The following is a 23,441-nucleotide window of genomic DNA, read 5'->3' as shown; positions in this document are numbered from 1 at the left end:
GTGTGAATTCACAAAGTTACCAAGTTAACTTTGTGAATCTCCCATACTTGTGAACTCCAATGAGTACTTAAATACTTCTTGCTTATATGAGCTCTCTAAAGGTGTGAGCACAAGCATTGTATCAATTCCATTGAGTTAACACTAGGATTCTAACATCTCTGTCTCCCTTGAGTTATCACCTTGTTCCAAGTTGAGTTAACACTAGGATTCCAACATCTCCCACTTTCTTTTGTTTTAGAACATAAGGTGGTCATGACCTCCCTGACTTCTCAAGAAGGTGAGAACCCCAAAAAGAAGGTGATCACACTTTCCCTGACTGCTCAAAAAAGAAGTGAAAACACATAAAAAGAAGGTGCTCACACCCTCCCTGACATCTCAGGAAGGGAGATGAAAACACCAAAGGAAATAGGAAGTCAAATCAGATTAGCAGGTTTCTGAAGGGGCTTACTTGAAACGGGTACACATAAATCCATCAATATGGGAGGTATTACACATAATTACATAAAATACATAAGCACATAACAATATAACACAGACTAGTAGTGATTTAACAAATAACATATATCAACATGAGAATTTATACATGTCCATAAGTCCTAGAAATAGTCCAAAAGGAGTCCATTGTTCATTAGTTCATATGCCAGAAATCCAATAGTTGCTATAAGCTCTGAAGTACTGCAGTAGTCTCATCAACAATTTTTCATCTCAAGGAATCCAGTGATTCTTGCTGGTTTTTCAAGAACTAAAACAGTCTTATCTTGTGTTAGGGAATCCAATGATTCCCGAAGATTTCAAAGTTATTTTAACAGTCTCAGTGTCAGCTGTTTCTTAAATCTCTGTTTTGAGGTTTTTCTCTTTTTCTGTTTCTCTCTGATGGACAAGGCAAATACAGCTCGTTGGCACCCATCTGATTCCTTCTCCACCTGTGGAGATACAAGCAAACCCTCTTCCCCAAGCAGTTAACCTATCTGGTCCCTTCCATTCACCACTTTCTGGATCTCTCCACATCACCTGGCAATTATCTAAAGATAGTGGAGCTGCTCACACTGGACACTGCTCTTCTGGTGGGTTATAAAACCTGTCTGCTGGAGCCAGTGCATCTTTATCAAAAATTTAAAAATTAATGATATAGAGAACTAAATTTAGAAGTTCTCTAGTGTTACCCATGGCTCCCCCTTTCTTTTGTTTTTGGAGGAGTGTCTTAATGTCTCTGTTTCTTCTTACTACGATTGCCTGACCTTGAGAATTAAAGGGCATGCCAATGGTGTGTAAAATCTTATATGTGCACAAAAGTGTTCAAAATGTTTGGAAGTATATGCGGGTCCATTACCTGTTTTTATTTCCTGTGGCACACCCATAATTATGAATGCTTATATGAGGAATTCAGTGACTACTCCGGCTGTCTCTTTTGCTGCTGGTATTGCAAAAGTGGATCCTGAAAAGGTATCTACCACAACATGGATAAAAGATTTATAATGGGTCACATCCATTTGCCAGATTTCATTGTGTCTCAAATCACGAGGGTTCTTCCTTGGAGAGAGTGTAGGAGGGTGGAAAGAAAGGCATGCTGTACATCTTTTTACTATGCTCCTAGCTTCCTCTTTTGTTATCCCAAATTGTAAACGTAAAGCTCGAGCATCCTGATGATATTTAGAATGGGATTCCTGGGCTTCCTGAAATAAAGGAGTACTGCCTTACATAGTTAAAAGGCTATCTGCCTTTGAATTTCCATCCAAAATAAGACCTGGAAGTCTACTATGTGAGTGGACATGCAAGATATAAATCTTGCCTGGATGCTTTCTCACTTGCTCTTGAAGTTCCTTAAAGAGCTGATATATATTAGAAGCTGCAAATTTTATTTGGGCTGTGGCAATTCTTTGTACCACACCTACTGAATAGGCTGAATCAGATATTATAGTTATGTCTCCTAGGTAATAACTGAGAGCTAGCATGATTGCATATAATTCATTCTGCTGAGTGGACTGAAAAGGAGTTCTGACTACTCTTTTTATACTTAAGTCACGAGAGTATACAGTGCAAATATTATGTTTGGATGCATCTGTAAAGATAGTTAGTACTTTAAGAGGAACTTTAGAAACCTTTTCTTCAAGAACCCATCCCCAATAGTCTGGTTATCTTTAATAGAGACCCGTGTGTAAAATTTGGAGCCATGGCTAATAAAATTTGCCACTCTGGGATGGTCTCACAACACACATTAATTTGTGTATTAGTATAAAAGGTGTATATCTTGTCAGGTCTTGTCCCAGATAATTGTACTGCTCGCTTAATGGCCTTTAATAAAATTCTAGCCACAAGCACTGGATAAGGAGTAAGGCTTTGTTCTGGTTGTGCCGGGAGGTTCACACACTCTATCACACTGTCTCCTTGATGAAGGACTGCTGTGGGTGCCTCTAGTGTAGAAAAAACTGATATTTCCAAGGGTTTTTGAGTGATTCTTTCAACCACATTGGATAAAGACAGTTAAATTTCTCTCGAAGCCTCTTGAGCTTCTTTTGTAAGCTGGCATGGTGAATTTAAAGCAGTGTCTCCCCTTAAAATGTCATATAGGGGTTGCAATTGATTGGTGGTTAAGCCTAACACTGGATGCATCTATTGGATATCTCCTATTAATTTTTGGAAATCATTTAAGGTGTTCAACTTCTCTGTTCTTAAAGACACTTTTTGTACTGTAAATACCTTAGGATATATTTCATATCCTAAATATTGAAAAGGAGCATACCTTTGAATTTTTTCTGTAGCAATATGAAGTTTGTAGTTTCTTAGTGTTTCTATGGTCTTTTGTAGACAAGCTTCTAGCATTTGTTCCCCAGGTGCACACCCCAAAAATATCATCCATATAATGTAACAATATTACTTTTGGAAGTGCTTTTCTTACTGGAGTAAGAGCAGCAGCAACATACATTTGGCACATAGTAGGGCTATTTTTCATTCCCTGTGGCAAAACTGTTCATTCATCTTTTATAAGGCTCAGCTAAATTAACACTGGGCACTGAAAAGGTAAATCTTTTCATATCCTCCTTATTTAGAGGGATAGAATAGAAACAATCCTTGATGTCTATAACCCAAAGAAGCCATTCTCTAGGCAACTGAGTAGGAGATGGAAATCCAGGCTGAAGAGTGTAGCACAAGTCCCTGTTTGGGTGCCAAAATGTGGTGTTTTTTTTCTTTAAAATAATATAATGGTCCTTTCTGGGAGCAGGTTTCTTGGGGAGGTTTTCTGGAGGCAGCCTTAGTTTCAGCTAAAAGTAATAATCACCCAAATACAGCCAGGAGCTAAAAGATCTGATCTTTTATTGTGTCCTTCAATATAGCCTGGTTAGTTTTCTTGGAGACCTCTCTCTCGACTTGGTTCCAAGTGCTCTTGCAGCTTTGTCCTTTGCTTCTGCCTCTGCTTTCTTCAGCCTCCAGCCAGCACAAAGATGGAAAATGGAATGAATTTCTCATGCCTCAAAGAGAGGGCTTGTGGGCTTCCTCCCAGAGTGCTCCTCTCTGATCCCTGGCAATGTTCTGAAATAACTAACCTGAAGCTAAGAGCCTCTTTATATATAATCTCCCAAAGGTTGACTCCTCCTTCTGGAGGCAGGGATTAAGGGAGGTATGAATTCACAAAGTTACAAAGTCAACTTTGTGAATCTCCCATACTTGTGAACTCCAATGAATACTTAAATACTTCTTGATTATATGAGCCCTCTAAAGGTGTGAACACAAGCATTGTATCAATTCCATTGAGTTAACACTAGGATTCTAACATCTCCCTTGAGTTATCACCTTGTTTCAAGTTGAATTAACACTAGGATTCCAATATCTCTCTCTCTCCCTTGAGTTATCACCTTGTTTCAAATTGAGTTAACACTAGGATTCTAACACTAACTAAAGAGTCAAAAAAAGAAAATAACTGACTGAGAATACAAATACATGAAAGTAAAGGAAAATATGGAAGAAATAAAAGGTGATATTAGGTTAATAATTATTGCTAACTTTTTTTTGAAAGAAAAGAGGTAAAAAGTAATAATATTCAGGGGCAGTTAAGTGGTATAGTAGACAGAGTACCAGGCCTTGATTTAGGAGGATTTGAGTTCAAATTTGGATTCAGACACTTAACACTTCTTAGCTGTCTCAAAAAAAAAAAAAAAAAAAAAAAGACGGAAAAAAGGAAAGTAATAATATTGTTAATCAGTCAGTCAATAGTATTTAAATGCCTCAGGTTAAGGGAAATAGGAAGTCTTGGTGGCATCCAGAATTCAGAAAGTGAGAGGAAATGGAAGGTTCAGAAGGAAGATTTCATTAAAAATGTGAAATGACCATGGGAAGGGTAATAAATGTTGCATTTAGGGATGCATGAAAATTTCAAACATGGGGCAATAATTCTATCCTTTCTATTATCTATAGGAAGTGATATTTCAAAATCTAAGGCACAACAGAAAAAGGATCGGTGGGAGAGGGAGTATAAAGCAAGATTCACAAGGTAGTAATATAAAAACTTTTAGAAAAGGCATCTCAAAATTAGTACCTTAAAAACATCAGTTTCTGGTACAGCTAGGTAGCTCTATAATGGGTAAAGCACCAGCAATGGAGTCAGGAAGAATCTGTGTTCACATTTAGCCTCAGGCATTTACTAGCTGTGTGATTCTAGGCAAGTCACTTAAACTCAACTGTCCCTCTCCTCTCCCCAACCCCCCAAAAAAGTCTTAGTTTCCATGAAGAACAGAGAATAGATGTAAGGGTCAGAGGAATAGGAGGAGTCACAGTTCAATGCAGTCAGGAAGTAAACAGAGATTTTGAAGCCCTGAGACCCCCAGAAGTGATTTGCTGTGAGCAAAACAGGGACCGCCTCATGAGTGGGACCTCTGGCCATATTGAGATTGCTTCATTAACAGGAGGTGTCTCCTTCTCTGATTGGCTGTGCTTGTGACCTCAAAGACCCCATTTAAGCAGTAGGGAGGAAGAAGTTGCTCTCTTTGATCTGGTGTTCACCTGGGAGTCCAGAGGAGGTCATCTAGGCAGGATGTAAACACATGAATAAAAGACTTTGAGCTTGCATGTGGCTGTTCTTGAGCACCTCTGCCATGTATTTAAACTACTGTTCTTATGAAACAATAGCCAGAGATCTACGAAGACTCCGGATAGAGGTACACTTGGTAAAATTAGTTTAAACACTGCAAAAGACAGTGATTGGAGATTTCTCTGAGGGCCTGGGAATTAGGAGAGACTGGCAATAGTAAATGCAAAGTGGTACAAGGGTATTTGCAAATGAAGTGAAAGCCCAGAGTTAAGCATTTACAAATAGGGAGTAAAGAAGGAATAATATAAGGATCATAAATCAAAGAGTAAGAATTTAGACTAGATAGAAATGGAAGAGGATTAATAAAGAAAATGAGGTAAAGAAATCCTTCTTTGAAAAAGGCAAATATTTACATGAACTGATGCTAAGAGAAATGAGCAGAATCAGGTTATCAGCAGAACCATTATACACTTCAACAACAATATTATATGAGGATCAATTCTGATAGAAGTGGCTCTCTTCAACAATGAGAGGATCCAAATCAATTCCTACTGATCAGTAATGATCAGAAACAGCTACACCCAGCAAAAGAACACTGGGGAATGAGTGTGGACCATAACATAGCATTTACACTCTTTCTGTTACTGTTTGCTTGCATTTTTGTTTTTCTTTCCAGGTTATTTTTACCTTCTTTCTAAATCCAATTTTTCTTGTGTAGCAAGACAAACGTATAAATATGTATACGTATACGTATATTGTATTTAACATATACTTTAACATATTTAACATGTATGGGACTCTCTACCATCTAGGGGAGGGAGTGGAAGGAAGGAGGGGAAAAGTTAAAACAGAAGTTTTTGCAAGGATCAATGTTGGAAAATTACCCATGCATATGTTTTATCAATAAAAAGCTATAATTAAAAAAAAATTACGTCAATTATATGAGGTCAACCTATAAAGATAACCTCTGAAGTCAGGGTAGATGTGGAAGATTAGATACTTGGTGTTCTTACTTGAGAGATGTTGCTTTAGCAGCCCCTTTCCATAATTTGAGATTTTTTTTTACTTGCCATTTTTATAAAGATTTGATATCTAAAAAATAGAACAGAGTAGATGCCATGAAGTCATCCTCCTCTGTGCCATTTCATAATTCAAAGTGTATAGAGTCTGGCGGTTTTCTAAAGAGAGGCATCATAATAGAAACATAAAAGGCTTTGCTTTCTCCTCTGTGGGGGATAGAGTGACAGCTTAGGGCCCAGCTGGTGCTAGAAGGGAAAAAGACAGGAAATGGAATTTTTATTGCACAGATAAAAGTGTGTAGGAGCAAAGAGAAGTGTCAGGTGAAACAAGCAGATGTGTTTCAAGAATGCTACTCAACCAAAAAATGTTTAAGTAAAAATAGAAATTGGAAATATCTATTACCATTAAGGTGTTCTGTTTCCTTTGGTTTTATTTTCTCAAATTGGATCCCCATACTGATGGCCCTCTGTAGTACCTCTTCCACTGAGAGACAGACATAATCTATCAACATGGTTTTCCAGTGGACCTGATTCCTTCAACTAATCATTAAATGTTATGAATTAAAAGCTTTATCACCCTGGCTGCCATTCTTTTAGATAACTCTCCAGTTTATGAATACCCTTCCTAAAAAATAGTACCCACAACTGAACACAACTTATATGTGCAATGGGGTAAATATACAAGACCACTAATGTTTGTATAGTAAAGTATTTTACATATGTTATCTCATTTGACTTGCAAAATAATGCTGAGAGGCAGGTTTTAGATAGTATTATCATCTTCATTTTATAGATGAGGAAACTGAAGCTAAGAAAAGTTAAGTGATTTATCCCTGGATGAATAATCTACTAATAAGTATCTGAATCAGGATTTGAATTCAGATCTTCTTTACTCCAAATTCAACAATCTATCTATTAAGCATACCATGATGGGAAACCAGTACTTTTGAGCATACATATTCTCTGTCTGTTTCCAATCTAATTACATAGGAAATGACCAAGATATCTCAGGAGTTAGTGGAGTGGGGAATCAGGGGAAAACAGTAGACACTAAAAACTGCGGGAAAACATGATACAATCTGGAAAAGAATAACATTTAACCTGAGCTTACAAAGAATTAGACACTAGCTTTGGAGTCAGGAGAACCTGAGTTCAAATTCGTCCTCAAATACTTACTAGCTGTGTGATTTTGGTGCAGGTTACTTAACCTCTATTGCCTCAAAAAAAATTTTTTTTAAGGAAAAGTTATTCTATTTTTTTGAAAATTTTATTTTATTAATGATACAAAACCTCTTTTGCTCTCACTATAAAAATATTATTAATTATACATAATCAATGACATTACTAACTAGGAAATATTATTAATACTGTCTTTTTCTGTTAATATTAACAATTAGAATCATAGTGAACAAAGTGATTAAATATGCTTCATCATTTTTTTTTTAATCTTTGTTTAATACTGGCACTAGAAATTCCTGTTTTGTGATAATTAGGTAGAAATATCCAGGGAGGAATTGGAGTTGTGGGATTTGAAGTAGAGAGAAATGATGACTAGAAATGTATATTTGGAAGTTACCACTTTACAAAGGATAGTTGAAGAGGCAGATGGATTCCCCTACTTTCTGGTATTCTTGCACCACACAATCTTTTATTCATTGACATTGACCTCCTTAAAGTGTCTCTATATTCTGATTCTGGCTATTTGAAATAACTAGAATGTTCTCTTTTCCCTTCTCTGCCTCTTGGTTTCCCCTAAGTCCTCACTTGATTTCCACTTTCTATAGAAAACTTTCCTAATCTCTTAATTCTGTGCCTTATTTGTGCATTATTTCTTATTTATCTTGGACATAGCTTGTTTCCAGTGTTCAGATTGTCTCCTCACAAACCCTCCCCTTTTCCTAAATTCTTCATTCCCATCAAGGGCATGGCCATTCTCCCAATCACGCAGACTTATAATCTAGGTTTCATCTTCAATTCCTCACTCTCTCTTACCTATATCCCCTTCCCCCATTCATTTTCTTAACATCTCTAACACATTCCTTATCTCCTTTGATACTTCTACCACCCTGCTGTAGGCTCTCATTACCTCATCCTTATTTTTGATGAGGGACAGGGTGAAAGGAAAAGGAGAAAGAATAAAATGGGGGAGGTACAGTTCACAAGATTGTGAAAAGAATTGTGAAACAAGTTAGCATTTCTTTTTTAGTTAATTAATTTTATTATTTTTTATTTATAAAACATATGCATGGGTAATTTTTCTAACACTGACCCTTGAAAACCTTTTGTTCCAAATTTTTCCCTCCTTCTCCCACCCTCTCTCCTAGCTGACAGGTAGTTCAATACATGTTAAATATGTTAAAACACATGCTACATCCAATATGTATATACATACTTATACAGTTATCTTGCTGCACAAGAAAAATCAGATCAGGAAGGAAGAAAAAGAAAAACTGAGAAAGAAAACAAAATGCAAGCAAATAATAACAAAGAGAGTGAGAATGCTATGTTGTATTCCATACTCTGTTCCCATGGTTCTCTCTCTCTGGGTGTAGATAGCTCTCTTCATCACTGAACAAGTGGAACTATTTTGAATCATCTCATTGTTGAAGAGCCACGTCCATCAGAACTGATTGTCATATAGTCTTCTTGTTGCTGTGTATGATGATCTCTTGGTTCTGCTCATTTCACTTAGCATCACTTCATGTAGGCCTCGCCAAGTCTCTCTGAAATCCTCCTGCTGGTCATTTCTTACAGAACAATAATATTCCATAGCATTCATATACTATAATTTATTCAGCCATTCTTCAATTGATGGACATCCATTCAGTTTCCAGTTTCTAGCCACTACAAAAAGGGCTGCCACACACATTCATGCACATACAGGTCCCTTTCCCTTCTTTAAGATCTGTTTGGGATAAAAGCCCAGAGATATCACTGCTGAATCAAAGGGTATGCAGTTTGATAACCTGTTAAGCATAGTTCCAAAACGCTCTACAGAATGGTTGGATCCCCTCCAACATTCAGCATTATCATTTCCTGTTATCTTAGCCAATCTGACAGGTGTATAGTGGTATCTCAGGGTTGTATTAATTTGCATTTCTCTGATCAATAATTATTTGGAACACCTTTTCATATGACTACATATAATTTCAATTTCTTCATCTGAAAATTGTCTGTTCATATCCTTTGACCATTATCAATTGGAGAATGGCTCGAACTATTATAAATTTGAATCAATTCTCTATTTATTTTAGAAATGAGGCCTTTATTAGATCCTTTGGATGTAAAAAATTTTTTTCAGTTTATTGCTTCCTTTCTTATCTTGTCTGCATTAGTTTTGCTTGTACACAACTTTTTAATTTAATATAATCAAAATTATTTATTTTGTGATCAAAATAATCTCTAATTCTTTTTTGTCACAAATTCCTTCCTCTTCAAAAAATCTGAAAGATAAACTGTCCTATGTTCGTCTAATTTGTTTATAATATCAATCTTTATGTCTAGATTATGAACTCATTTCGAATCTTATCTTGATATATAGTGTTAGATGTGAGTTTATGCCTATTTTCTGCTATACTAGTTTCCAATTTTCCCAGCAGTTTTTGTCAAATAGTGAATTCTTATCCCAAATCTGGGGTCTTTGAGTTTGTCGAATTCTAGATTGCTATAGTCACTGACTATTTTGTTCTGTGAACCTAACCTATTCCACTGATCAGCAAGTTATTTCTTAAATATACGGGGAACTTTGTCCAATTAATAAAAATAAAAAGCATTCCCCAAATGATAAAAGATCAAAAGATATTGTTTTCAGATGAAGTAATCAAAGTTATTTATAGCCATATTAAAAATTGCTCTAACTCACAATTGATTGGATAAATGCAAATTAAAATAATTCTGTGGCACTACTTCACATCTATTAGATTGGCTAACAAGACAGAAAAGAAAAATGACAAATGTTGGAAGAGATGTGAGAAAAATGAGATATTAATGCACTCTTGCAACAATAATACAATACAGTTGTGAATTGATTTAACCATTCTGTAATTTGGAACTATGCCCAAAGGGCTATAAAATTATGTAAAATCTTTGACTTAGAAATACTACTACTAGGTATATATCCCAAAAGATATTTTAAAAAAAAGGAACAGGGAAAGGAGCTATGTACAAAAAAATATAACAGCTCTTTTCTAGGAGCAAAGAATTGGAAAGTGAAAGATGTCCATCAATTGGGAAATGATTAAAGAAACTGATATGTGATTATGATGAAATATCATTGTACTATAAGAAAGGATAAGCAAAATGCTCTCTGAAAAGCCTGGAAAGGCTTTGATAAGCTCATGCAAAATGAAATGTACTGTATACAATCTAACAGCAATATTGGAAGATGATCAGCTGTGAATGACTTGGCTATTCTTAGAAGTGCAATGATCCAAGACAACTCTGCAGGACTTATAATGAAAAATGTAATCCATACATAGAGAACAACTGATTGCGCCTGACTTCACATATAAATAGAATTAAAGAATAATATATATATAGAATTACTTGCCTTCTCAATGGAATGGGTGGAGCAAGAGGAAGGAGAGAATTTGGAACCCCAAGTTTTAAAAACAAATGTTAAAAAATTGTTTTATATGTAGCTAGGAAAAAAAAAACAGTAAATGTATTTTTTTAAAAAGAAATTATTTTTGTTGACAGCACATCACTATAGCATTTACTGTATAAGCCTGGTATAGTTTTACTTATGCCTTTGTTCCTTCCTTCCCTAACTAAATTCTAAGTTCCTGGAGAAGAGGCTCTTTTTATCATCCATAGGATCTATTGCAGTAATCTGTACAAAGGACTATCAATAAACCTTTTTGTAATGAATATTAAAAGAACGAATGCAGTCATCTTCTTAAACAGATTCATCCATTTATGTCACCTACAAGCCTTCTTTTAACTGGGCAAATTCACGAATTTTGAGGTTTTCAAATGCAGCTAATTTATCTACAATTGGGGCCTCATTTGAACTCATAATGTTCTGTATACATGTGATGCACTTATATGCTAATATTTATTAGAGGTATCTGAATATATATTATCACTCTGATGCTTAATACAATATCCTGAACATAACAGATTCTTAGTAACTGGACTGTTGGGGGGAAAATGAAGAATGAATTACATGATAATGTTATTATTCAGCCATGTCTGCCTTTATAGGACTCATTTGGGGTTTTCTTAGCAAAGATACTAGAGTGGTTTGCCATTTCTTTCTCCAGCTCATTTTACAAATGAAGGACTGACTTCCCCAGAATCACACAGCTAGGTCAGAGGTCAGATTTGAACTCAAAAAGATGATTCTTCCTGACTCCAGGCTTGACACTATATCTACAATTTACTTCTCCATCTCATTCTATGATAGGAAATCACTATCTCCTTCACTCCCAAGAATAGGAGCATTGATGATTCCAAAATTCTGTAACTGTTCCCCTTTGTCTACTCAACACAGTTACCACCCTTGTTCAGACCTTTCTCACACACACACACACACACACACACACACACACACATACACACACATACACACCTCCCTCCATAATATGGATTAGTTCAGCAGGTTCCTGCTTGAAATCCCCGATTCCAGTTTTTCTTCTTTCTCCCCAATCTACCTTTTCTGGAGCTGCCAAAATAATCTTCCGAAAGCACAAGCCCAATCAGGTCATTTGACAGCTCAAAAAAACCCCAGCTTTTATCTTAATTGGGTTTGTTTGTTTTTTTGGTCATTTTCTCTCCTCTACATCTTCTGCTAATCATCTTTGATGGAGACCTAGATCTCTCCTTCTAACAGTTGCTTTTGGAGGGGCAGCATTAAGCCCTCTCCCCACTTAATGGAAATATTCAACAAAAGAATAGAGGATTACTCAGATATATTGTAAAGGTCATTTTTGTGCAGGTAATGGTCATGTAAGATACTTTTCAATTTTGAGATTGTTTAATTTTGTTGAAGATTTAAATTGTGATATCTCCATGAATATGGAGAATGTATAGTACCCATTTTTTTGATTTCTCTTGTTTGCAGCCCCAGAAAAATCCAGGGGCCACTGATGGTTGCACTTTGTTTTCTTACTTTGCTGAATTTAGAAAAACAGAAACATGATGTAGACATAAAGAGTGATATTATAAACAAATTAGAAGAACAAAGGACAGTTTACCTCTCAGATCAAAAGAGAAAGAATAAATTTGTGGCCAAAGAAGAACTAGAATTTGTTACTGAATACAAAATAGATAATTTTGATTATATTAAGTTAAAAAGATTTTGTACAAACAAAATGAATGCAGACAAGATTAGAAGGGAAGCAATAAACTAGGGGAAAATTTTTACCTTCAAGGGTTCTGATAGAGGTGTCATTTCTAAAATACATAGAGAACTGATTCAAATTTATAAGAATTCAAGCCATTCTCCCATCAACAAATGGTCAAAAGACATGAAAAGACAATTTTCAGATGAAGAAATTAAAACCATTTCTGGCTATATGAAAAGGTGTTTTAAATCACTATTGATTAGAATTAAGACAACTCTGAGACACTACACACTTCTCAGGTTGGCTAAGATGACAGGAAAAGATAATGATGAATGTTGGAGGGGATATGGGAAAACTGGGACACTAATACATTGTTGGTGGAGTTGTGAACTGATTCAATCATTCTGGAGAGCATCTGGAACTATGCCCAAAGGGCTATATGCATGCCTTTTGATCCAGCAGTGTCTCTTCTAAGCTTATATTCCAAAAAGATCATAAAGGAAGGAAAGGGATCCACCTGTGCAAAAAATGTTTATGGCAGCCCTTCTTAATATGGCAAAAAACTGGCAACTGAGTGGATGCCCACCAGTTGGAGAATGGCTGAACAAGTTATGGTATATGAATGTTATGTAATATTATTGTTCTATAAGAATTGGTCACGAAGATGATTTCAGAGAGCCCTAGAAAGACTTACATGGCAATAATGAGATTACCCGATGATCAATTCTGAAGGATGGGATTCTTTCTAACAATGGGATGATTGAGGCCAGTTCCAATGATCTTGTGATGAAGAGAACCATCTATGCCCAAAGAGAGGACTGTGGGAACTGGGTGTTGATCACAACACAGCATTTTCACTCTTTTTGTTGTTGCTTGCTTGCATTTTGTTTTCTTTCATATTTTTTTGCTTTTTGATCTGATTTTTCTTGTGTGGCAAGATAATTGTATAAATATACATATATATGTATATATATATATATATATATATATATATATATTTTAATATATTTAACATATATTGGATTACTTGCCATTTAGGGAAGAGTGCTGGGGAGAAGAGGAGAAAATTTGGAACACAAGATTCTGTAAGGGTTAATGTTGAAAAATTATCCATGCATATATTTGAAAATAAAAAGCTTTTGTGCCAGACCTAAAACTATTTTATAAAACAGCAGTTATCAAAACCATTTGGTCCTGGCTAAGAAACACAATAATTGATCAGTGGAATAAATTAGGTTCACAGGACAAAACAGCCAATAACTATAGCAATCTAATGTTTGACAAACCCAAACTCCAGCTTTTGGGATAAGTATTCACAAAATTTGACAAAAACTGCCAGGAAAATTGGAAACTAGTATGGCAGAAACTAAGCATTGACCCACACTATATACTGAGATAAGGTCGAAATGGGTTCATGATTTAGGCATAAAGAGTGATATTTATAAGCAAATTAGAAGGACACAGGATAGTTTACCTCTCAGATCTGTGCAGATGGAAGGAATTTGTGACCAAAGAAGAACTAGAACTCATAACTGAACACCAAATAGAAAATTTTGATTATATTAAGCAAAAAAGTTTTTGTACAAACAAAACTAATGCAGACAAGATTAGAAGGGAAGCAATAAATTGGGAACACATTTTTACATTTAAAGTGTAAGGCCTCATTTCTCAAATACATAGAGAATTGACATTGATAAATTGTCAAAGGATATGAGCAGACAATTCTCAGATGAAGAAATTAAAACTATTTCTAGTCATATGAAAAGGTGCTCTAAAGCACCTCTAAAGCAAAGATCAGAGAAATGTAAATTAAGAGAACTCTGAGATACCACTACACACCTCTCACATTATCTAAGATGACAGGAAACGATAATGAAGAATGTTGGAGGAGATGTGGGACACTAATACATAATTGGTGAAATTGTGAATGGATCCAACCATTCTGGAAAACAATTTGGAACTATGCTCAAAAAATTATCAAACTGTGCATACCCTTTGATTCAGCAGTGTTTCTACTGGGCCTATATCCCAAAGAGATCTTAAAGAAGAAAAAAGGAGCCACATGTGGAAATGTTTGTGGCAGCCCTTTTCATAGTGGTAAGAAACTGGAAACTGAGAGGATGCCCATCAATTGGAGAATGGCTAAATAATTTATGGTATATAAATGTTATGGAATATTATGGCTCTATAAGAAATTATCAGCAAGATGATTTTACAGAGGCCTGGGGAGACTTAAATGAACTAATGGTAAGTGAAATGAGCAGAACTAGGAGATCATTCTACAGGCAACAACAATATTATATGACAACTCTGATGGACATGACTCTTTCCAACAATGAGATGACTGAGGCCAATTTCATTGATCTTGTGATGAAGAGAACAATCTACACCCAGAGAGAAGACTGTGGGAACAGAATGTGGATCACAACATAACATTCTCACTGTTATTGTTGTTTTTCACTTATATTTTGTTTTCATATTCATTTTCTTTCTTTTTGATCTGATTTTTCTTGTGCAGCAAGATAATTGTAAAACTATGTTTATATATTGGATTTAACATATATATAACATATATTGGATTGCTTGCCATGTAGGGGAGGAGGTGAGGGAAGGAGGGGAAAATTTGGAACACAAGGCTATCCAGGGTCAATGTGGAAAAATTATCCATGTATATGTTTTGAAAATCAAAAGCTTAAAAAAAAAAGAAAATAAAAACCTTTAATTAAAAAAAAACAAAACCAGAAACAGAAGCTTTATTTCCACATTTACAGTAGCATTAGAGGAAGACCCCAAGATGTTTTTTCTCTCTCAAATTAGAACTGCAATCTTAAATTTAATAACAATTACAATAAGAATACCTAACATTTGCATTTTATTACATGTTTAGTATGTGCCAGGCAAAATGCTAAGTGCTTTACAATTATTATATTCTTTGATTCTTACAACAACTCTGAGATAGGTGTTTTCATTATCTCCCATTTTATAAGTAAGGAAATTGAGGCAAAAAGAGGTAAAGTAATAGCTAGCTAAGTGTCTGAGGCTGAATTTAAACTCAGGTTTCCTTACTCCAGGCCTAGCACTCTTGCTACCTACCAGAAGAGGACAAGTATTTTGGGATACTAGATATTTAGTGCAGGAAAAGATCTACTTGCCTGATGACATGTGTTTTAATGATTTGCTTGAACTACAAACAAATTTATGAAAACAAAACAAATTATGTACAGGTAAAAGTCTAAACATGCATAGCTAAAAAAAAATTAGAAACAAATGAAGAAAAAATGTTTGTAAAAAGCTCTGTTCTGAATAGGGAAACATCAGTTCTGAATCATCGTAAAACATGGCAGAGCTCTGAATATAGAAGACAGAATGTTACCTCCAAGTTCAAGCAGAACTGATCAGGCCTGGATACTGACATATGAGTCAGTGAGTTGATGAAGTTGACAATGCTTCAAGGCCTTGTTTCATTCTTCTCTTCCTGGATAAGAAGAGATTGATCTTTTTATTCTTCGACTCTCTGTCTTACCTCTATTCAGGAAGACCATGCACTGAAAAGAATAGTGTGGTTTTTCTCTTTCTCTGTGGGCAATGACAGACAGGCTTCCCCAAAGGCAGGCAGGAGTGACCAATCACATTTTACTCTCCTTTTGCTAAAAGTTGGGGTGTTACCATGGCCTTGTGTCAAGGAAGCTAAAGCATTTCTGAGATCATCTGAGACCATTCCCTCTCCACTTATCAAATGAGAAAACTTAAACCCTGAGAGATGAAATAACTCACGCAACATTATCTAGTAAATAGTAAGGAAAAGATTCTAAACGATGTCTCTAAATCCAAATACAGTGTTCGTTTCACTATACAGCATGGGCATTATTATTATTGTTCCCCTCTGATCATTATAAGGAATTGGGCAGAATCCCTTCATTTGACACTTGCCAGAATGGGAAATCATAAATTGGCTTTCTCAGAAATCTAAATTTTCCAAAGATTTTGAGCTTTATTTCAAAGACAGTCACTCTCCAGGTGTATCTCGACTTTTATAGATTAAGGAAAAAGAATCAAGTCATCCCAGTAAAAAAAAGTGATTTCCTCAAAGGCTAGTACAACAATAAACTCCAAGGCAAAAAAAAAACAACAAAAAAAAAAAAAAACAAAGGCAAGGATTAAGAACCTTTTAAAAATGGTGTGTTAAAAGAATTTTCTGGCAAAAGATGAATTTAGAAAGGCATTAAGAGATGGAAAGGATGTGTGGTCCTTACCAACCAGCTTGTTAATAGGAAGAGAGTATTCACTACTAGTGCTCTGTCATTACCTATTAAGTAGTGAGTAAGGAGGAAGCAAAAACAACCTTTCTGTATATCCATGAAAATCAACTCAGGACACATACATTGCCAATCTCGAGCTTATTAAACTACATACAATCATCATATTTCAATCTGGAAAGAACCTAAAAGATAATCTAATCATAATGATTTAGAGAAGGGAACTGAATCTTAATGAAGGGAAATAATTTTTTTTTCCAGTCATACAGAGAATTTTCCAGAACTAGAATCCAAACTCTTTCTTCCCATTCCAGTTTTCTTTCTATAATAAATACTATGTTATTTCTAATTTCTAATTATATGAAAACATTTTATTTTGGTCTAAAACTTTGAGAGAAGAAAACAACTACTTACACTGGGAGCTTATAACATCTTTAAAATATTAAGGAGGCATTCTTTCTCCTTTGAAGAAAAGGGTTTAGAAGTCTAGGAAAGGTGTTATATTCAAGGGGAAAGTGATAAAGGACCATCAAGGAGCAGGAGATGTAGCTAAATAAACTAAATGCAAGCCAAAACTGGAACACAGTTGTCATTTCCTTAAATCCTGCCCAGTTAATAATCAGGCATTGCCATGGTCACTTCTTCACGTGCCTTTTTTGTCCTCTCTCCTATTCCTTACTCACATACCTTAGCAGGAGCAACAGAAATAGCAGTAATAGCAGTGTCAGGAAGGGTAGTAGTAGTTGGGGAAGGGGATGTTAATAGCAGCAGCAGCAATACTGGTGGTTGTGCTAGTAGTAGTCATTGTTGTCATAACCATCATAGTAGGAAAAGGAAGAAAACAAGAAAATGGGGGAGGAGAAGGAAGAGGGCTTGAAGATGATAGTAAAGTTTTTAGTGTTATGTGTTGCCTATGTCTAGTTGGCACGGCATGAATGAAGCTCGAATGAAGGAAGAGTGAGACAAGGAGGAGAAACAGGATAGAAGAATGTAACTAGGGTAATAAAGAGGAAAAAGCATCAAAGGAAATGATGATCAAAAGTGTCAAAGACTTCAGAGAAGTTGAGAATGAAAATTAAGAAAAAAAGGCCATTAGATATTGAAATTAAGAGACTATTGGTAATTGAATGGGGCAACTTTAGCTGAATGATGCTAAAGATTTAGAAGGTAATGAGAGAAGAAGCAGGGACCATCAATATAGATTGTCTCAAAGGAATTTAGCCACAAGGGGAGGGGTAAATAGTTAGTAGAGAGATAAAGAATGAAGATGTGTGAGAGAGGGAGAGGCAAAGAAAATCTTCTTCCCTACTTTCTGTCCAATAGAGTGGTTCAAGCCCATCAGAACCTGATCCTTTCCCCTCTCTTTCTTCATCACTAAAAAATAGTGCAAAGGTGCTAAGATCCATAAAATAAAAAGAAATTAAGTTACAGAGAAATCTCAGGACCAGAAAGATTTACATGGGAATTCTACCAAATATTTAAAGAACAATTAACTCCAATATTATATAAACTGTTTGAAAAAATAGGGAATGAAGGACTCTTACCAAATTCTTTTATGACATAGACATGGTACTGATACCTAAACCGGGTAGGACGAAAACAAAGAAAGAAAATTATAGACCAATCTCCCTAATGAATATTGATGCAAAAATAAATCTTAAATAAAATATTAGCAAAGAGATTACAGAAAATCATCCCCAGGATAATATACCATGACCAAGTGAGATTTATGCCAGGAATGTAGGGCTGGTTCAATAGTAGGATAAGTATTAGCATAATTGACTATTATCAAGAACCAAATTAACAAAAACCATATGATTATCTCAATAGAGTCAGAAAAAGCATTTAATAAGCTCCAACACCCATTCCTAATAAAAACACCAGGGAGTATAGGAATAAATGAACTTTTCCTTAAAACAGTCAATAGCATTTACTTCAAACCATCAGCAAGCATTATATGTAATGGGGATAAATTGGAACCATTCCCAATAAGATCAGGGGTGAAATAAGGTTGCCCACTATCACCCTTACTATTCAATATTGTATTAGAAATGCTAGCTTTGGCAATAAGAAAAGAAAAAGAGATGAAAGGAATTAGAGTAGGTAATGAAACTAAATTATCACTCTTTGCAGATGATATAATGGTATATTTAGAGAATCAACTAAAACCTATTATAAATAACCCACAACTTTAGCAAAGTTGCAGGATACAAAATAAATCCACATAAATCATCAGCATTTTTATCTACCACTAACAAAATACAATAGCAAGAGATACAAACAGAAATTCCATTTAAACTAACCGTTGATAGTATGAAATATTAGGGAATCCATCTGCCAAGGGAAAGTCAGGAACTATAATGAGCAAAACTACAAAACACTTTCCACACACATAAAGTCAGATCTAAGCAATTAGAAAAATATCAAGTGCTGTTGGATAGGTTGAGCGAATATAATAAAGATGACAATACTCCCTAAACTAATCTATTTATTTAGTGCTATACCAAACTCCCAAGAAACTATTTTACTGACCTAGAAAAAATAACAACAAAATTCATCTGGAAGAACAAAAGGTCGAGAATTTCAAAGGAATTAATAAAGAGAAAAGCAAATGAAGACGGCCTGGCTGTATCAGATCTAAAACCTTTTGGTACTACCTAAGAAATAGAAAAGTTGATCAATGAAATATGTTAGGGTCACAGAACAAAATAGTCAATGACTATAGCAATCTACTATTTGATAAACCTAAAAGCCCCAGCTTTGGGGATAAGAATTCACTATTTGACAAAAACTGCTGGGAAAATTGGAAACTAGTATGGCAAAAAGTAGGTATAGACCCACACCTAATACTGTATACCAAGATAAGGTCAAAATGGGCTCATGATCTAGACATAAAGAATGATATTTAAATAAATTAGAAGAGCATAGGATAGTTTATCTCTCAGATTTGTGGAGGAGCAAGGAATTTGTGACCAAAGAACTAGAGATCTTTATTGATCACAAAATAGATAATTTTGATTATATTAAGTTAAAAAGGTTTTGCACAAACAAAATTAATGCAGACACGATAAAAAGGGAAGTAATAAACTGAAAAAAAAACATTTTTACATCCAAAGGCTCTGATAAAGGCCTCATTTTTAAAATATATAGAGAATTGACTCAAATTTATAATAGTTCAAGCCATTCTCCAGTTGATAAATGGTCAAAGGATGTGAACAGATAATTTTCAGATGAAGAAATTGAAACTATATGTAGTCACATGAAAAGGTGCTCCAAATCACTATTGATCAGAGAAATGCAAATTAAAGCAACTCTGAAATACCACTACACACCTGTCAGATTGGCTAGGATGACAGGAAAAGATAATGCTGAATGTTGGAGGGGATGTGGGAAAACTGGGACACTGATACATTGTTTGTGGAATTGTGAATATATTCAGCCATTCTGGAAATTGATTTGGAATTATGCTCAAAAAGTTATCAAACTGTGCATACCCTTTGATCCAGCAGTGATATCTCTGGGCTTATATCCCAAACAGATCTTAAAGAAGGGAAAGGGATCTGTATGTGCAAGAATGTTTGTGGCAGGAATTATAAAGAAGGGAAAGGGATCTGTATGTGCAAGAATGTTTGTGGCAGCCCTCTTTGTAGTGGCCAGAAACTGGAAACTAAGTGGATGCCCATTAATTGGAGAATGGCTGAATAAATTGTGGTATATGAATGTTATAGAATATTATTGTTCAGTAAGAAATGACCAACAGGATGATTTCAGAAAGACCTGGAGAGACTTTCATGAACTGATACTGAGCGAAATGAGCAGGACCAGGAGATCATTATATACTTCAACAACAATACTATATGATGATCAATTCTGATGGACGTGGCCATCTTCAGCAATGAGATGAACCAAATCAGTTCCAATAGAGCAGTAAAGAACTGAACCAGATACACCCAGGAAAAGAACTCTGGGAGATGACTATGAACCACTACACAGAATTCCCAATCCCTCTATTTTTGTCCGCCTGCATTTTTGATTTCCTTCACAGGCTAATTGTACACTATTTCAAAGTCCGATTCTTTTTGTACAGCAAAATAACTGTTTGGACATGTATACTTATATTGTATTTAACATATTTAACATGCATTGATCAACTTGCCATCTGGGGGAGGGGATGGGGAGAAGGAGGGGAAAAATTGGAACAAAAGGTTTGGAACTGTCAATGCTGTAAAATTACCCATGCATATAACTTGTAAATAAAAAGTTATAATGAAAAAACAAAAAAAAAATAATAAATATTATGGAATATTATTGTTTGGTAAGAAATGACCAGCAGGATGATTTCAGAAAGGCCTGGAGAGACTTACATGAACTGATGCTGAGTGAAATGAGCAGGACTAGGAGATCATTATATACTTCAACAACAATACTATATGATGATCAATTCTGATGGACGTGGCTCTCTTCAACAATGAGAGGAACCAGTTTCACTTGTTCAGTGGTGAAGAGACTCATCTACACCCAGAGAGAGAACATAGGAACAGAATGTGTAACACAACATAGCATTCTCACTCTCTCTTTTGTTATTTGCTTGCATTTAGTTTTCTTTCTCAGTTTTTCTTTTTCTTCCTTCTTGATCTGATTTTTCTTGTGCAAGATAACGGTATAAATATGTATACATGTATTGGATTTAACATGTAATTTCAACATATTTAACATGGCAGGACTACCTGCCAGCTTGGGGAGGGAGGAGAAGGAGGGAAAAATTTGGAACAAAAGGTTTTGCAAGGGTCAATGTTGGAAAAATTACCCATTCATATACTTTGTAAATAAATTTTTTAAAAATTTAATTACAGAGAAATATGAGAATTAAATTAATAAATTAATTAAATAATAGAAATGTAACTTTTTCTTTTGCTGCTTTTAATAGCTGAGATAGAAAATTAATGAATTTTATTCCTACAAAACTAAAGCAAAATCATATTTATAACAAAAATATGAATGTTCTGAATTCTTTCCTTAGAAGAAAAAAGTTATACATAGATCAAGAAATAAAGCCCATCAATATTTTACTTATACTAAACATTTAAAATTAAGAGACTGGTCTAAAATGTTTTACTACTCTAAGTTTATTTAAAAGCAGTCATGTTTTCTGACAAAAAGGCATTCAAATTAGAGAACCCTAAAGGAGATGAATAAAGGTATTACACAATGGTGAAATGAAAAATGAATGATATATAATTCTCAATTTATATATACTAAACCATTCTACAATCTTTCCCTATCTTCCCCACCGTCTATACTTATCCTCAAAATATCCTCACTTGAAACCTTCATCCTCACTAAGCATTATCCTATATTTCTCCTCCTTTTTGTGTCTAACCTCCTTAAGAAGGCTGTTGGAAATTTGTGGCTCCATTTTTCCCCCTCTCAATCTCTTCTTAATATTCTGCAGTCTAAATTCTGGCATCATCATTCAACCAAAACTTCTTTTCAAAATTAGTAATGATCTTTTAATTTGCCACATCTAGTAACCTTTTCTCCATCTTCATCCTTCTTGACCTCTCTGCAATCTTTGACACTATTGATCACTCACTTCTCTCTGATACTTTCTTCTTTCTAGGTTCTCATTTTTCCTCATACATGCCTGACCACTTCTTTAGCCTCCTTTGATGAATCTAGCTTCAGGTTAGACCCAATAATTATGGCTATTCCTCAAAGCTCTATCCTGGGCCTTCTTTTCTTATTGAATGATCTCATTAGCTCTATAGATTATTATTATCTCTATGCAGATGATTCTCAGAAATAGTTTTCCAGTTGTAAACTCTCTCCTGACCTTCAGTTTCATATCTCCAACTGCCTATTGAAAATTTCAATTTAAATATTTTATAAGCATTTTAAACTTCACATATTCAAACAGAACTCATTATTTTCTGGCCAAATCCTCCCTTCTTCCTAACTTCCCCATTACTGTCACAAGCACCATCCTCCTCCTAGTAATACAGTCTTGAAATCTAGATGTTATCCTTGACTGTATGCTTTCAACCCACCATATTTAATCTATTGCCAAGTCCTGCCATTTCTGCCTTCACAGAATTTCTTATATAAGGCTATTATCTCCTCTGACATTACAACCACCACAGTACAGACTAGATTACTGCAACTGCCTTCTAAATGGTCTCTCCACCTTGAATCCATCCTCCTCCCAGCTGTCAAAATGATCTTCACAAGGTGAAGTTCTGACCATGTCACCCCACTATTCAATAAGTCCCAATGGATATCTATCATCTTGAGGATATTTAAAGACATTTATAAACCCTTCTTGCCTATCCAAGTTTTTTTTTTTTTTCTAACTTTATTTCCCCTTGAAATATGTTGAGATCTGATGACACTGACCTCCTTGCTGTTTCTTTTATATGATGCTCCCATCCCCAATTCTGGAGATTCATTTACATTATTCATCTTTGGACTCTACCTTCTCATTGATTGTCATCCATACCTAAAATTCTCTTCATTTATTTCTGCCTCCCAGGTTCCCTGGCTTCCTTTAAGTGCAAGAAATCTTTCCCAAGCTTCTTTAATCTTAAGGTCTTTCCTCTAAAACTAGTGTGTGTGTGTGTGTGTGTGTGTGTGTGTGTGTGTGTGTGTATATATATATAGTATTTAACTTATACTTTAACATACTTAACATGTATTGGTCAACCTGCCACCTAGGGCATAAGGAACATTCACAATGACTAATCAGAGCATTTGATGGAAGCTTTATATAATTTAAAAAAAAAATTTTTTTTAAGCTTTTTATTTACAAAGCATATGCATGGGTAGTTTTTCCAACATTGACCCTTGCAAAACCTTTTGC

The 23,441-nt window shown here is 35.1% G+C and overlaps 1 protein-coding gene across 3 annotated transcripts in view; it reads right to left on the bottom strand.

Annotated features, from left to right (window-relative positions):
• GAS7 (growth arrest specific 7) overlaps window positions 1-23,441 on the bottom strand; it is a 254,090-nt gene that overhangs the window by 167,758 nt on the left and 62,891 nt on the right. The window contains exon 1 of one of the 3 annotated variants that reach the window (XM_031965542.1): window positions 15,703-16,916. The exons of the other annotated variants lie outside the window; for them this stretch is intronic. Coding sequence (XP_031821402.1) covers window positions 15,703-15,744 — 42 coding nt within the window. The 5' untranslated portion in view covers window positions 15,745-16,916. Of the gene's footprint in view, window positions 1-15,702; window positions 16,917-23,441 lie in introns of those variants that run through there. 3 annotated transcript variants of the gene reach the window in all.

This window comes from Sarcophilus harrisii, chromosome 4, assembly GCF_902635505.1.
Source record: "Sarcophilus harrisii chromosome 4, mSarHar1.11, whole genome shotgun sequence".
In the NCBI taxonomy this organism is placed as follows: Eukaryota; Metazoa; Chordata; class Mammalia; order Dasyuromorphia; family Dasyuridae; genus Sarcophilus; species Sarcophilus harrisii.
The sequence above is the reverse complement of the archived record's forward strand: the minus strand, read 5'-3'. Positions and strand labels throughout refer to the sequence as shown.